Source organism: Hippopotamus amphibius, chromosome 2, assembly GCF_030028045.1.
Source record: "Hippopotamus amphibius kiboko isolate mHipAmp2 chromosome 2, mHipAmp2.hap2, whole genome shotgun sequence".
Classification (NCBI taxonomy): Eukaryota; Metazoa; Chordata; class Mammalia; order Artiodactyla; family Hippopotamidae; genus Hippopotamus; species Hippopotamus amphibius.
The window spans coordinates 1,257,686-1,272,704 of record NC_080187.1 but is presented as its reverse complement, the minus strand read 5'-3'; the positions used below and the strand labels follow the sequence as shown (position 1 = coordinate 1,272,704).

The window sequence follows — 15,019 nt, the reverse complement described above, 5'->3', positions numbered from 1 at the left end:
TGCAGGCACCTGGCGGGCGATGTCCGGGCAGAGCAGCCCTAGCACGGCCTCCTCTGCTTCCATGGGGAGTGGTCACGGTGCCCAGGGTTTGCTCGTGGCCTCAGCCTGGCGGCCCGCGCTGGGCCCTTGGAACAAGTTCGGATGCGCTCAGCCCTGCCTGCGGGCCGCCTCCCCCGCCGGGTCCGGAGCTGCCCCTCGTCGGTCACTCACCGCTCCTGGGTGTTGTGAGCTGAACTGCGTCCCCCAAAGATGCACCGGGTAGTTTCCTCCTGGAACTCATCAATGTGACCTTATTTGGGAATAGGGTTTTTGCAGACGTGATCAAGTTAAAATGAGGTCGGGCTGGAACACAGTGGGCTCCCATCCGGTGACGGGTGTCCTGAGACCCAGGAGCAGGCCCCGTGGGAAGACAGACATGGAGAGCGGGGTGATGCGGCCACAGCCCAGGAACACCGAGGTCTGCCAGCCACCGGCAGGAGCTGGGAGAGGCGGGAAGACCCTCTTCTAGAGCCTCCGACCCCTTGACCTCGGACTTCTGGCCTGGAGACTAACACAAGGGGTTTTAACGCAGAGAAAGCTGGTTTTTGAACTTCACAAGCTTTGCACAAGGCTGTGAGGGGTTGGCAAGGGGGGTGGCGAGGGTGCGTGGGGGTGTCTCGGGGTCCCACTCACTCGGGGAGGAGCAAGGAGGTTTGCGGCACCTGCGTCCACGCCCGCTGGCAGGCACGTGGCCGCAGCAGGTCCCTCTGAGGTGAGACAACATAATGAGATGCCTCGATGTCTGTTAGACTGTGAAGTGGGACTCGCCCGTCACCGCTGCCGGGGAGAGCGCGGCTCTGGTCCCCGCTCTCTGGTGTCTAGGGGACTCTGCCCTGCGCGCTGGTCCATGGCGCCAGACTGATCCCTCTTCAGGCCGGGAGATGACCTGCCACCTCCACAGGGCGAACACTAGGCTGAAATGCAGCCACGGTGCTGAGACTTGAACCTGCTCCGTCCCCAAAACACAGACTCCAGCTGGCCAACTGTGTGCTGTTTGCACCACTGGGGACGTCCAGCCGTCTCGGCCAAGCCCGAGGGCTCAGCGCTTCCGAAGAAAGACAGAACAACCCGGAGAGATCAGCGTGGGTAATGAACATTCCGAGCTGGGTTCAAGTTCCCTGTGACTCAGGTAAAAAGTGAGGACGGGGCATTTTTCCGGGCTCCTCTGAGTCCTTTCTTCTGGGCGTTTCTTCCCGAGGGAGACGCTTCCCGTGTCTGCAGAATGAGGAAAATGGTTGCTTCTTGAATCTTCTGGGCCTTGCCCGGGTCCGCACACGGCCAGCATCTGTCCTTCCTCTCACCTTCTCTGTTTCGTCGCCGGTGCAGTAAGGGAGCCAGGTGCGCGGGGCACCAGCGCGAGGGAACTGAGACCACGTCTTGGCCTCTTCCCAGCTGGCTCATCTTCTCGTGCAAAAGTGTGGAATTTTGATTCCAAAGGAGACTCTGGACCACAAGGAGGCAGCCCCCCCGTGGAGTGGCCCAGCTCCTGCTCACAGACCCCGCAGGTGGCAGGCCTGGCCCTTCTGGGAGGCTCTGGAAGAAGGGGCCCTCCTCCCCTTCCACGGGGGCCCTTCTCTCCAACCATGGTCCAGAAAGGCACCAGCTCCAAGGACATGCAGGAGACCCCGGGAGACAGAGGGACAGGCCTGAGGTTTGGACCAGCTTCCCACTGGGAGGTGGGGGGGACCAGCGCCTGTCTCCCAGAGGCCCTTGTCAACCCCCACGCCACTGATTTACACCCCCACCCGCCACGTGCTGCTCAGTCCCGAGCTGGGCCCTGGGGTGACGGACACCCCTGGCCTGTGTCCCGAGAGGCCCCCGCAGAAGGGAGGCGCTGTGCGTCTCGGGGAGGCCACCTAGGTTGGTGCGGCATGGGGGGTGGGAGGGGTGCAGCTTTCCCACCCCACACCAGCGGGGGCCCCATCCCCTAACCCCTCCCAATGGCATGGACCCAACCCACTGGGGACCCTCGTCCAGTCACGGCAGCAGCAGGAGGGCAGTGACCCTAAGAGCCGTGCAGGCCGGGGACCGGGGACCCAGAGTGGGTGTGTGTGGGGGGGGAGCCCAGGGAGCCCCAGGCCTTCCCACCCGGCATCCTCCTCCTGGTCACGGCCGAGCTGCGCGGTCTCTGAGCTTCCCAAGAGGGGAAACCAGGGCAGAGAAGCTGGGGGCTGGGGCCACTCTGTGGGCAGGTCGGGGGAGGCCTGGGCCTCGCTCCCTCCGCTCCCTCCGGGGGAAGCATTTTCTTTTCCCTTCAAGGCCAACTGAGGAAAAACAAAAGTGTATGTGTTTACTGGTTACATTTTTTCACACAAATGAAAATGCCTCACCCCCATTACAAACACTCAGACAAAACCAACAAGCCTAGGGAGGGCAATCCTAGCAGAGGCCGTGGTTTTTTTGTTTTTGTTTTGTTTTGTCTGTGTCACTTTTATTGAAGTGTCGTTGATTTACGATGTTGGATGCCGTGTTTTAAATGCAACTGGGGGCTTCTCTCCGCCTCTGTTAGAATCCACAGGGTGGACTGTTTCAGGGGTGGGGGCTCTTCTCCTTGCAGGGTTCCCCGCCTGGGAACCTCCGCAGCCCACACCCCGACCTCTGGGCACCCCGACCTCTGGGCCCGCCCCAGGGGTGAGGTGCTATAGTTCCTCTTGTGAGTCTTCGCCCGCTGAGTCGGGACTCGCTCCTGGGGATAGGGCTTGGGGGGGACGGTCTGCCGAGGGTCTGCTGAGCCTGACACAGTGCAGACGCCCCGTCAGGGGCCTGATTAGGGAGCACAAGCTGGGGACTTTCTGAGCCGGCACACGGTGGCCCTCAGGTCCCCTCCCGTGGTCTGCGCTCTGGCACCTCCCACCCCTGCAGACCAGGTCCTCTGCATCTTGAGGTCAGGAAAGCTCTGAGTTCTGGGCGGGCCGGATGGAACAGGGGACTAAACCGCAATGAGCTGTGTCCCAAAGTCCTTGACTCTCTCGGGGACATCCTTTGACCCGACTGTGGGGGAGGCCCCTGTGGCCTGGCGGTGGCCGTGGTCAGAGTCCCCGTGGCCAGGGTGAGTGAGGGCACGTGTTGGGCAGCAGTGCTGTTTCCCTTGGACGGCGGAGCTCCTCTGAGATGCCACGCCCTCGGTGGGGGCTGGCGTGGGCTGGGGGGGCCCCCAAGGCTCACGTTCCCCAAGCCCCTCCCTGGGCCTTGGGAGCGGAGGGAAGACTCCCGAGAGCCTGCCCTGAGGTGCCCTGGAGCGGCACGGGCAGGGCGGTGCGGCGCCCCCAGGCCAAAGCCCACCGCGGCTGTCCCGTTGCACGAGAGGGTGTGCTCACGTTTGAAAACGGAGCTCCCATTTGTTTTAGAGTTCAGGCACACCTCGCTTTATTGCACGTCTCAGATACAGCATTTTTTACACATCGAAGATTTGTGGCAGCCTTGCATCGAGCGGGTCCGTAGGAGCCATTTTTCCGACAGTATTTGCTCACTTCCTGTCTCTGTGTCACATTTGGGTAATTCTTGGAATATTTCGAACTTTTTCATCATTTTTGCATTTGTTATGGTGACTGTGGTCAGGGATCTTTGGTGTGACTACTACAACTCCTGCCTTTTTTAGCAATAAAGTATTTTTTTAAGTTCTGTGCATGGTTTATTTTTAGGCGTAATGCTATCATGACACACTTAATAGACTACGTTATAGTGTACGCGTGACTTTTAGATGCACTGGGACCAAAAGGTCCGTGTGACCGGCTTTCCTGTGATACTTGCCCCATGGTCGGGTCTGGAACTCACAGCATCCCCACATCCGCCATTTGCCCCTAAGACAGACCCAGCTCAGAATAAACAGGCTGTGTTTTGTCCCATGGGTTTCGGCTCTTCTCGCGCCCCACACAAGCCCCAGCTGGGCGGGCAGGCCCTGGCACTGGGGTGACGACTGACTTCGGTACTGCCAAGAGTTGCCAGAATCGCTCCTAAAGCCTGAGGGAGGGCCTGGGGTTTGTCTCTTAGACTTTGGGGTCAGGACCCCCTCATCCACATCTCTTGGTGATGGGCTGGCAGGCTGGGCTTACGCAGGTGGCTCTCCTGCTCTGAGCCTCAGGCTCCCCATCTGCAGGATGGGCTCACTTCCAGGCTTGTGAGGACATGACGTGGGCTAAGTGGACCCTCAGTGCTGTGGTTTGGAAACCTACTGCTCCCCTAATCGTCTGCCTGTGTGTTTGGGCTTCGGGGTCCGTGGGTGGGCACATACAGGAGTTGCTGAGCAGGGGGCACCTGAGCCATCTCTGCCACCCTGTGGGGAGCAGAACCCCAGACGAGGGGTTGAAACTGGGCCCACGGCAATGAAAGCGCAGAGAGTCCTAACCTCCAGGCTACCGGGGAATTCCGTATCTGAAGCTGTTCTTAACAACCCCATTTATCCTTCCAGGGCTTTACTGTCTACAAAGCAACGAAATAGTCGCCTTTGCCTTTTACCTACAGCAACTCAGGTGGATGCTGGGCAAGGCTATGCTGCTTGCAAGACCATGGGGACACGGAGGTCTGAGAGAAAAGGGACAGCATTCGGGTTGGCTCAAGGGCTTGGAAGCAGGGCCAGGACGGGAGTCCAAGCCTGTCTCCCTGCTCAGACCCCTCCAGAAGCCCCCTGGCTGGGTAAGTGCTGCCTGCCTGGCGGGCTGCTGTGAGAATGAGCGCTCAGGGCTTCCTGAGCTGCCTGGTGCTCGGCCAGAGCTGGGAGGCCCAGCTACCAAACAGCAGCCAGAAGCTTCCCGTGGCCCGCCCGGAGCTCCTCCCCCGCACCCTCTGTGTTCTCTGTGCTGCTGCCAAGCCGGCCTGAGAAGCCCCTGTGGTCAGCGACCTCAGGGCTCAGCGCAGACCCCTTGGCGCAACGCCTGTCACAGCAGAGGCTGAGTGCACCCGCTTCCTCCCCAGGTCTCCCGGCCCAGCCAGGGGTGGCACCACAGGCCCCCTGGGTGCCAGGGCCCCCTTCCCACCCGGGCCCAGCCGTGGGCATCCTTCCTCCAGCCGCAGACCCCTCACCCGCCTCTGTACCCACTTCCTTCCTCAACCCTGGCCGGGCAGCTGGTCGAGGGGTGGGTGTTGGCTCCACTCAGGAAGCGTCCTGAGCCTGATGTTTTCCCGCGCCCTGAGCGGTGCCCGCCGCCGCCGCCTTCATCCCAGGGCGAGCAGGTGTTTCCGCACCCTCAGGGGACCTTGGAGCCTCGCAGCGGGAATCGGAGGCCCCCGGAGGCCCCACAGCGCGGCCACAGTTTCTGTCTGTCGACTCTCAGAGAAGTTCCCACCCACCTCGGCAGGAGCTGGGCTTTGGCGTGATCCCCCCAGAACCAGCCGGACCAGCCTGGCCCTCGCTGGGCGAGCCTCATTTCTCCTAGGATCACAAGGGGCTCGCGTCCAGATGGGAGCTGTGGCGCTGGGCTCTCCCCGGGCTCCGTGGGCCCTCACGCCTCCTCAGGCAGGTCCAGCTCTCCCGCGTCGACCTGCCTGTCTGTAAAGCGGGGCCAACAACCCCCTGCCCCGAGAGAGAGCCACATGGGTTGGGGGGCCGGGGGGGGGGCACCAGAGGCTTCGATGCAGCCCTGAAGGGCAGCAGACTCAGGTTACAGCAGGAGGTGCCACAGCTGATGCTGGACCAGGACCAAGTGGGGCGTCCTCTGGGCCTCACCGGGAGGGGTGCCCGGCTCCTGGGCCCCAGGAGAAGCCTGGCACCGGGCTCTTCAGCCAGCTGTCCACATGGGGTCTTTTGGGCCCCTGACCCCAGAGTCGTGGCCTGCCGCAGGAAGACCAGACCTCCGGGGGCGGAAATGTTCCCCTGGAGACGGTCCCCCCCACCCCTGACAGGAGAAGGCCTGGGTTCAAGGCCTCATCCTGCCCATTCTCACCAGCTTTGTGACCACGGACGAGTCATCTCACTTTTCTGAGCCTCACTTTTCTCCTCTGGAAAATGGGAATGTTTCTTCCTACCCTGTTCACCCCATGGGATTGGCCGACTATTGGAAAAGGTAACGTGGGTTGAAAGTGTCGGGGGAAGCAGGAAGCGTTCAGACTCTCGCAGCCAGGCCACCTGCCCGCCCTGGACCGCAGGCCACCTTAGGAGGGACGTTGGGCCTGTGACCATCCGCAAACAAGGCTGACACTGGACAGTGTGTCTACACGGCTGAACAGAACCCTTCCCCGCGGCACCCTGGTCTCTGGGGCACTAGTGCCCCCCCAACCCGGTCCCCCAGGCTGGGCTCTTCCTGGAGTTTGGAAGGTGGGCTTCACCCCTGTGCTCCCAACCAGACCGACCCCTTGGAACTGTGTTTGCTGGGACGGGGTGGGCTGAGGCCCTGAGGCCCCGGGTTGGAGTCACACTTGAGGAGCCTCGCCGGACACGCAGGGCCGAGCCCCGCACGGCCCCGGCGCCGGGTCCGGGCCCTCAGGGGTCACAGCCCCGCGGCCATGGGCAGCCAGACAGCCCGTCCCAGCTCCAGGGCCCCGAGCCCACGGCAGGGCCGTGCGGGTGGGGGGCTGTGTGGGCTGGCGCCGGCCCAGCGGTGGGGTGCCGACCCCCGGACCAGCCCAGCCGCCGGGGACCCGGGGGCCTGAGGCCGACCGTGGACGCAAACTGTCCGTTTGGGAACCAGCCCCAGAAGAGAGGAGAGGCGTAAACAGGAAAACCCAGGGGGGCAGGAGGCCCAGCGAGAAGGGGAAGGGCTGGGTCACAGGGCTTCACAAAATGTTTGAAATGGGCAGGAAGGGATGACTTCTTAATGTCCACTCCCGCCCCATCCCCCGCCCCCAGCTGCCGAGCCAGCTCTGAGGCCACCGGGTCCCACGCGGGAATTTCGGCTTGGTGCCCACCCGACGCCCCGGATGAAACCCAGGCTTCTCCCCCGACCCTCCGGGACGCGCAGCCGAGCGGGTAGTTCCACAGGCGGCCCGGCCCCAGGGGACAGCTCAGCACAGCGTCCTGTCTGGTGCCAGACAGAGCCCCAGATTTCTCCTGACGTCCGTGTGTAGCGACACGCATAAAATGTTCCTGTTTTTGACCCAGGGATGCTACTTCTGGGAATTTAACCTTAGGAAATAATGTGAAACCCAGAAAATGGGCTGCTCAGAGACCCCTCTGGCTGCATTATGTACAGCCGGGGGGACCAGGAAGCAGCCCAGGTGTGCGGGGAGGCCCGAGAAGAAAACCATCGCATCCGTCTGGCTGAATAACGTGCAACTGTTCGAAGTCACGCCTGTGGAAAGTTCCAGCAACATGGGAAATGGTTCCTGTGCAATGGGAGGCCGAGGAGGCGGCAGACCGCATCCCCGGGCCACGCGGACCGGACCCTCGAGTTTCTCGTGTCCTCCCCATCCACCCCGGTTCTGGGTGGTAGGAAACAGTGATTTGGGTTCCTGCCATGTTCTGCTCTGGTCTGTGGTCCATGGCGGGGAACTCCTTACAAAACCCTGGACTCGGAGACCCTCCCCCCGGGCCCCCAGGGGCTGGGATTTCAGGGTCTGCTTCCAGGTCAGCAGCTGCAGGGGTTCTCCGGAGGGGAGTGGGAGCGGAGGGTAGCTATGGTGTGGGCTGGGGGGGGAGTGGGCAGCAGGGGAGGGGCCCATTCTCACAGCAGGGACCTGACCCTGCGCCCCTGGGGGTGGTGTCTGAGACCCAAGCCTCTGGGATGTATGGAGTCGGGGGTCGTCTCCTAGCGAGAATGGCTGTGGGACCTACACAGTTTAACCCTCTACCAGCTGCATTTACCCCCGACCCCGGAGCCTGTTGGGGTCTTAATGAGGACGTGGACTGGGGTCGGTGTCCCTGCCCTGGGAAGGGCCTGGGCTCGGGGCGTGGGGAAGGGGCTGGGACCGCCTGGAGGTCTAGCGGGGCGTGAATTCTAGGTCCAGGCAGTGGCAGCTCCTGGCGGGCAGGGAGCCCGGCCAGGCACAGGGCACAGAGGGCGCCCATGCATGGAGGAGGTGGGTGCGTGGTCAGGTGTCCGACGGGGGAAGGGGGAACACACGCTGACCCTGGGGCGAGGTGCAGGCCTCCTGGGCGGGGAGCGTGGGGCAGCAAGGACCTGGGGCCCCGAGGGCTCGGGGTCGCGGGGACACAGGGCCCTGGGGCAGAGATGCCAGGCGCCGGGCCCGGCAGGGTAGCCGCCTCTCCGTGGCTGCTCTCCTCCTAACCTTCTGGCGTCCAGGCGAGTGCGGCCGGGCCTTCCTCCCGCAGGCAGCAGACGGGGTCCCAGGGGCTGGGCTGTGGGGCCGGCCGGCGTTAGGCTGGGGGCTCTTGCACGGCCCACGTTCGTCCCATCGGGAACCACTCTTTCAGATGTGTCACCACGGCCATCCTGTGAGGAGGGCCCATGTGAAAGTGGGGAGACAGTCCCGTGGTGAGGGGGAGGCAGGGCAGGATGGGGTCTGGTCACCCTGGCAGCGGCCGCAGCATTTCTCCACGGTTCCCAGGACAACCCGGAGTCTGCGGCATGACTCTGAGCTTCTGGTTTTCCTGGGGAGAGGGTCTGAGGCTTCCCCAGGCCCCCCCAGGCCCCCCGGGCCAGGCAGAGGGGAAGAGCCAGCGAGCGGGCCAGCGGGGAGGAGCCTCCCGCCGCCTCCCGCCATCTGGCTGGCGCTGGGCCGCACACAGCTCCCCTTTCCATTCCTTCCGGTGAAGACCCAGCTTCAGGGGAGACCCAGGAGCAGGCGGGGAGGCCAGCCGGCTGGGAAAGGCCACGCACCCACGGTGACCGACGCGCCCCTGCGCGGCCCGGCAGCTTTCTCACCATTAATCATCTCGCGGCTCACACGCGACGCCAGCAGTGACCAGGCTGGGTGGGGGCGTTGATCTCCCGCCGCTGCCGCTGGGAGCGCGGGTCCGGGCGGGGCCCCGCTGGCCTCCCGTGCGCGCCCGGGGCGCCCTCCTTCCCTCCACCCCCCCGATGGACCTACCCCCAGGGAGTGCGCGGCAGCCCCGGGCTGACTTCAGACTGTCCTGCTCTCGCCTCCTGGCCTTTGCCCTGGGCCCCCTCTGCCAGGCGCGCCCTCCCTTGGCCCTCCCTGTTCCTGAAAGCGCGGCCGAGGGCCTGGTCTCCGGGAGCGATGCCCGCCCGCTGACCTCCCCAGGCCTCAGCACTCTCACCTGGAAACAGGGGCAGCGCGACCTTCCTCGTGGGCCGGGAGGGGACGGGCGGCTACGTGGGCTTTCCGGGGACCTCGCGGGGACAGGCTGAGCTCTGCCCTCCGTGCGAATGAATGAAGCACGGAAGGAATGAAGAGAATGCAGCCCTGACACGTCTCACACGATGTGATGCGCTCAGTGAAGGGACCAGGACAGGCAGGGCGCGTGCCCCCGCCGATGCGCAGTGCCCACGGAGCTCAACCCGGGGGGCAGAGCAGAGCCGCCAGGGCTGGGGTGGGGATGGGAGTGCTGCCGCCGGGGCAGGGGCTCCTCTGGGGGTGCCCAGGAGGCTCTGCCCCTGGACAGTGGCGGCTGCTCACCACGGAGACTGTGTGGAATGCCACCGGACGGTTCATGTGCGCGTGGCTACGTCCATGTCATATGAATTTCACTGCAATTGAAAAACCCAGCGCGTGAATGGGGGCGGGGCTGCCCTCTCCAGGTGGCCGCCCCCCCCAGCACGACTCCGGCCCCCGAGGTGAGTGCCGGCCCTGCCCCTCCCAGATGAGGAAGCCCAGCCCAAGGAGGGAGGGGACGTGGTCAAGGACACACGTGGGGGGTGGGGTTGAACCCTGGTCCCAGGCTGCAAAGCGGACGCACACAGGAGGCGCCCGGACCCGGTCTCCCCGTTGGAAGGGCAGGCCTCGGGCGTGCGGCGAGGCGAGGTCCTGTTCTGCGGGCCGAGGGTCTGTATTCCCTGAGGACACCCTTGGAGGCAGGAAAAGGCTGGGCCAGGCCCTGGGGGGAGGCGGGGGGCCCTCGTGTGGGGCCACACCCTCCACTCTGTCTGGGCTGCCCTCCCGCCCACATCCGGGGCCACGGACGGCCGGAGCCCGGGCCTGACCCTGCATGTAAACAGCTCCCGCCCCTGCCCTTCCCGTCCCTTCGGCCCCTCGCCCCAGGTCAGGCCTCTGCTTCAGCCGAAGCCCGGGGGCTGAGCCAGGGCCCCATGCCAGGAGCCAAAGCTGGGCTGGGATCGCTGCCTGGCAGGCCTGCCTGGCACTCAGACCCTACCTGAAGCGGGGGGACAGACCCCAGCACGACTGCCCTGGGTGTGGCCCACCTGAGCACCCGGGAGGGCGCAGTGCCCTCTCTCTGCCCTGACCCCTGGGTGTCCCGGCCACTTGCTGGAGGCCTGGGAAGATCTGAGGCTGGGAGCCAGTCCAGTTGCTAACAACCCCTGAGATGCAGGGGCTCCCTTCCCTCCTCCCGTGCACCCCCCCACCCCAACGCTGCATCTCAGAGCTCGTCCTCAAGGCCCCTGCTCAAGCTCTGGGCCACCTCTTCGAGGGACCCTCCGCACCCCCGGCCCTTCCTCCCCTGCGAGCTGAACCTTCCGCCTCCCACCTGTCAGGCTGCCCCACCGCCCCTGTGTCCTCGGGGCCCTCACGTCACGTCACAGGTGGGAAGACGGAGCCCCCAGAGAGGCGGGGGTTCCTAGAGCAGCGAGGCGCTGACTTCCACTCGCACACCCAGCCAGTGGCCGCGGCCGTGCCGAGCTCTGCGTGTGTGCGTGTGTGTGCACTGCTGGGGGCGGGGGGCTGACGTCTGCGGCGGGGGTGAGCCCTGGCCTGGGAAGGAGGGGAGAGAGGCCCTTCTCCCCCGGCCACGCCCGGCTTCCCGAGCGTTAGCAGAGGGAGCGCAGGCTCAGTGCCGTCACGCCCGCTCTGCGGTCGCGGAGAGGCTCTTCTGAAGATGCGGCTTCTCGGGTCTGCAGGTGGACAGGCTCCTGGCCGCCCACCATCACCGCAAGCCCCCCAGATACCCCCAGACTGCCCAGACCTCCAGGGCCCCCATTTCCATTCCTGGCCTCACTGTCCCTCCTCTTCTCTGTCCTCCGTCCTCCCCTCGAGGGCTCCTGGCCCACCCTGCCCATCGCTCCCTCCCGCCACCCATGTCCCTGCCGCACCCCTGCCGCTCCCAGAGCCTTCTCCTCATTCTCACGGTGAGAACTTGGCCCTCCCTGCACTGGGGACCCCGGCCCACTTGCCTTTGGCCACGTTCCCACTCCCAGGGCCGCCTCCACCAGGGAGTCCTCCTGGCTCGTTCTGATGCCGACAGGAACCTGCTTGGCCAACGCTGGGGAGCCAGTCAGAGCCTCTGTCAGCCCTGGCCAGTGAGGTCAGTGTCCATCCCCATTTGACAGATGGGAAACTGAGGCTGGGAGCAGAGACCTGCTGGCTAAAGATGACACAGCGGACGTGTGGCCGAGTGGGGCCACATCCCCTTGGAGCAGGTGAGAATGTCCGTCCCTCCCTGTCGAGTCACCAGGGGAGCCCGCGGGCAGCAGCACCTCCCACTGACAGGGGACGGAGGGGCTGCCCTCACCCAAGTTAGGGCCTCCCAGGAGCCCGGCCCAATCTGCCTCCTGGCCCCAGCTGGCGTGCTGCCTGTCCGTGTGCCCTTGCCAGGGCCGTGGATGCCAGAAGAGGGCTGGTCAGGCCCCAGGCTCTCTATGGTGTCCACTGACCACCCACTTCCGGGAGAGCTCGTCCCTCAGCTGGGGCAGAGAGGGGACAGACCACCGCACCCTGGGCCTCCCGGCCACCTCTCAGGCCTCATTTCCCGTCAAGGCAGCCCCTTCCCTCGTCCTCCTCAGCGCCCCCCCCCCCCAACCCAGGCGATCACCAGATCACCGATGTTGACAGCCCTCCCCGCGCCTGGTCACACCCCAGGCCTCTTCCCACCTCCTGGCCTTTGCCCTCCTCTCTGCCAGGTGCACCCTCCCCCGCCCTTGCTTCTCCAGAAAGCACAGCCTCTGGAAAGCACTGTCTCTGGGAAAAATGCCAACCAAGCCGTGATTTCTGGAGCCCTGACTCCGGTCGGCCTCTCTGATATCTACCAACCCCCCACTTCCCGCTCCCTGGGAGGCAGGCACCTTCCCTTACCCCCTCCCCCATTTCACAGACGGCGGGCCAGGGCAGCTTCTCATCTGCCGGCCCTCACTCCGGACATGCAGGGGGGGACTCCACCACAGCGTCCGGGACCCCACCCAGAATGGCCTACAGCAGCTCCTCTCGCTGCCGTGCGGCCCACCGACTGTGGGACAAGGGGCCTCTCCTTCTCACAGACTCAGCAGACTTCCTTCCCTCCTCCCTCCCCTTCTGCCCATCCCCCCTTCCCACCTTGGGCTGAGAGCAGATGTCCTCTCTGAGCAGGGGTGTCCTGTCCCATTTTACTGCTGAGATCACTAAGGCTGCAGGGTTGCTGGTAGTTGCGGCTGCCCAGGTGAATGGTGTACCCTGGTGTAGTGCAGTGCACAACCTGAACCACTGTGCTTGGCAGCCCATGGTCACTCCCACTTGGTGCCTAAACCTGGCCAGTGTGTCCCTGTCTGCCCTCTGCCTGACAGGTGTGAGTGACAGGAAGACTCAGAAGCTTGGCAAGGATGTGCCTGGCCGGCTCAGTGCTGGGACTGTGGCCCCTCGGTGGCTCAGGCAGCATTCCTGGGATGCTTGTGCCCCATTCAGCAGCCAAGGCACTTGCTATGCAAACACTCAGGGCCCCACACACAATGGTTCCCGCCAGCCAGGCTGGCCGGCCAGACCCCCTCCTCCACCTCCTCCCCACCCCATTGTGCTTCCCTCTGGAAAGGGGCCTTGTGGGGGGCACTGGGAGGGGGACTCAGGCCCGGTCCCTTTCTCCAGGGCTGGAAGGGGCTTCTGAGGTGGCTGGGAATGTGGGAGAGGATGAATGGCCATGCAAATGAGATGCTGATGGACCTGGTCCAGGACTCCCCAGAAAGCGGTCCTGGGAGCTGCCCCACCCCAGTGTGAGGGAGGGGCTCCCCCCTCCCCTTCCCCGTCTGTGGGCTGAACCTCCAGCCCCTCCACGGGAGGAGAGGGCAGGTCATCGGGGGCCCCCCCCCCCCCCCCCCCGCCTTGGCCTCAGGCATTCTCTCCCTTTTGTCTGGCACCCCTGCCTGCCCACCCGCAGTGGTGCTGCGTCACCCCTGCTGAGGGCTGAGTTGGAGAGGGAGGGGCGGCAGCTGAGTTTGGTGAATGAATAAGCAACCTGCCCAGAGCCCCGGCCCTGGGACAGGGGGCCAGGCTTTGGCAGGACCCCAGCCCCTCACTCACGCCTCCTCCCTGCTGTTGCCTACCCTCCCACTGCCCTGGTCTTTCCAGTGGGAATGCATTCCCGCAGTTACGAAATCCACAAGGATTCAGAGAGTATACGGGGGAAGCCTTCCCACACCCGTGCAGGCTCACAGCCTGTCCTGAGGGCCACGGCTGCCGTGTCTGTGGGTGCTTCCCCAGACCAGATCTGCAGGCACGTAGAGCGCACATCTCTCTGCCAGCCTGCTCTCTTCCCTGACACAGTCGGGAGCCCATTCCACACACCGCGGGCATCACTTTTTTCACACAGAAACCCCTTGTTAAAACCTGGAGGCCTCCTTCCTTACTTTTTTCTTCATGCGTCAAATGTCCTGCCGTGTGGCTTGTACAGTGCACTGATGGGCATTTAGGGTTTTTTCTGGCCAGCTCAGGAACCATGACCTGGTGCCGAGATCACTGTGGGCAGGATGCCTTCCTAGAGGTGGGACCACTGGGTCAAACGATGTGAGTTCGTAATTCTGAGAGAGTTTGCCAAATGGCCCCCTGCTGAGATTGTACCCATTTCTGATAGTTCACAGTAACATGAGTGAGTCCCTGTATCCTCACAGTGCTGCCAACAGTGTTAATCAGAGGCTCTGCCAAACTGACAGGTACACCTGCCGTGGGTGCAGCTGAAATGTGCATTTCTCTCACCAAGAGTGAGGCCGAGCATCTTTCATCTGTTCGTGAGCCCTTTGCTTTTCCTTTCATGTGAACTCTCTGTTCATCTCCTTTGCACTTTCATCTTTCCCCTACTGCATTGGCGATCTTTTTATTGATTTGTCAGAGCTCTTTACATGTGAGAGAAACGAACCCTTTGTGTAATACAGTTTGCAAATATCTTCCCCATGGTGCTCTGTGTGATTTTTGCTATTCAGAAATTTTATTTCATATATTTGAATTGATCAAAACACTTTGTTGTGTGAATTTGGTTTTTGTATTTTGTGTTATGCTTCGGAAGTTCTCACCTCAAGTTTACAAAGAAATTTCTGCTGTTTCTTTCTCGGACTTTGTGGTTTTATGTTTCACCTTGACATCGCTGACTCATCTGGAATTTATCTTGGTCCATGGTATGAGATACAGCTCCAAACTTATTCTCTCTTTATTCTTTCCAGATGGCTTCCCAGGTATGGGCGGGTTCTTGAATGATCCATCTTTTCTCACTGATTTGAAATTCTATCTTTGTCACATGCTAAACTCTCTCCTGTGTTTGAATCTGTTTGGGGTTCTATTGTGTTCCATTAATCTACCTGTTTATTTTTGCACTAGTATCACACCATTTTTTTTTATTAATTTATTTTATTTATTGGCTGTGTTGGGTCTTCATTGCTACACACGAGCTTTCTCTACTTACTGCGAGTGGGGGCTACTCTTCATTGTGGTGCGTGGGCTCCTCATTGTAGTGGCTTCTCTTGTTGTGGAGCACGGGCTCTAGGCACATGGGCTTCAGTAGTTGCAGCACATGGGCTCAACAGTTGTGGCTCACAGGCTCTAGAGCACAGGCTCAATAGTTGTGGTGCATGGGCTTAGTTGCTCCGTGGCATGTGGAATCTTCCTAGAGCAGGGCTCGAACCTGTGTCCCCTACATTGGTAGGCAGATTCTTAACCACTGTGCCACCTAGGAAGTCCCACACTGTTTTAATTATTGTAACTTTGTAACAGTTTTGATACTTGGCAGGGCTAGTTTCCTCTTCTTATACTGGCAGAGATTGCAGAAGCCCACCCCAACCTC

The 15,019-nt window shown here is 62.7% G+C and overlaps 1 protein-coding gene across 1 annotated transcript; it reads left to right on the top strand.

The window, feature by feature from the left end:
* Positions 1 to 19: 19 nt before the first annotated feature.
* On the top strand, positions 20 to 5,352 carry LOC130843878 (basic proline-rich protein-like). The gene is made up of 3 exons (XM_057719782.1): positions 20 to 197; positions 2,597 to 2,670; positions 4,951 to 5,352. The coding sequence occupies exons 1-3, from the start codon at positions 20 to 22 to the stop codon at positions 5,350 to 5,352; spliced, it is 654 nt and encodes a 217-aa protein (XP_057575765.1).
* The last annotated feature ends 9,667 nt before the right edge of the window (positions 5,353 to 15,019 follow it).

What these genes read in the sequence shown, in the direction of transcription:
- LOC130843878 (XM_057719782.1), top strand. Translation starts at nt 20, where the DNA reads ATGTCCGGGCAGAGCAGCCCTAGCACGGCCTCCTCTGCTTCCATGGGG. An exon ending in CGGGTCCGGAGCTGCCCCTC is followed by an intron (nt 198 to 2,596) that starts GTCGGTCACTCA and finishes TTCTCCTTGCAG; the next exon opens with GGTTCCCCGCCTGGGAACCT. An exon ending in CCTCTGGGCCCGCCCCAGGG is followed by an intron (nt 2,671 to 4,950) that starts GTGAGGTGCTAT and finishes CTTCCTCCCCAG; the next exon opens with GTCTCCCGGCCCAGCCAGGG.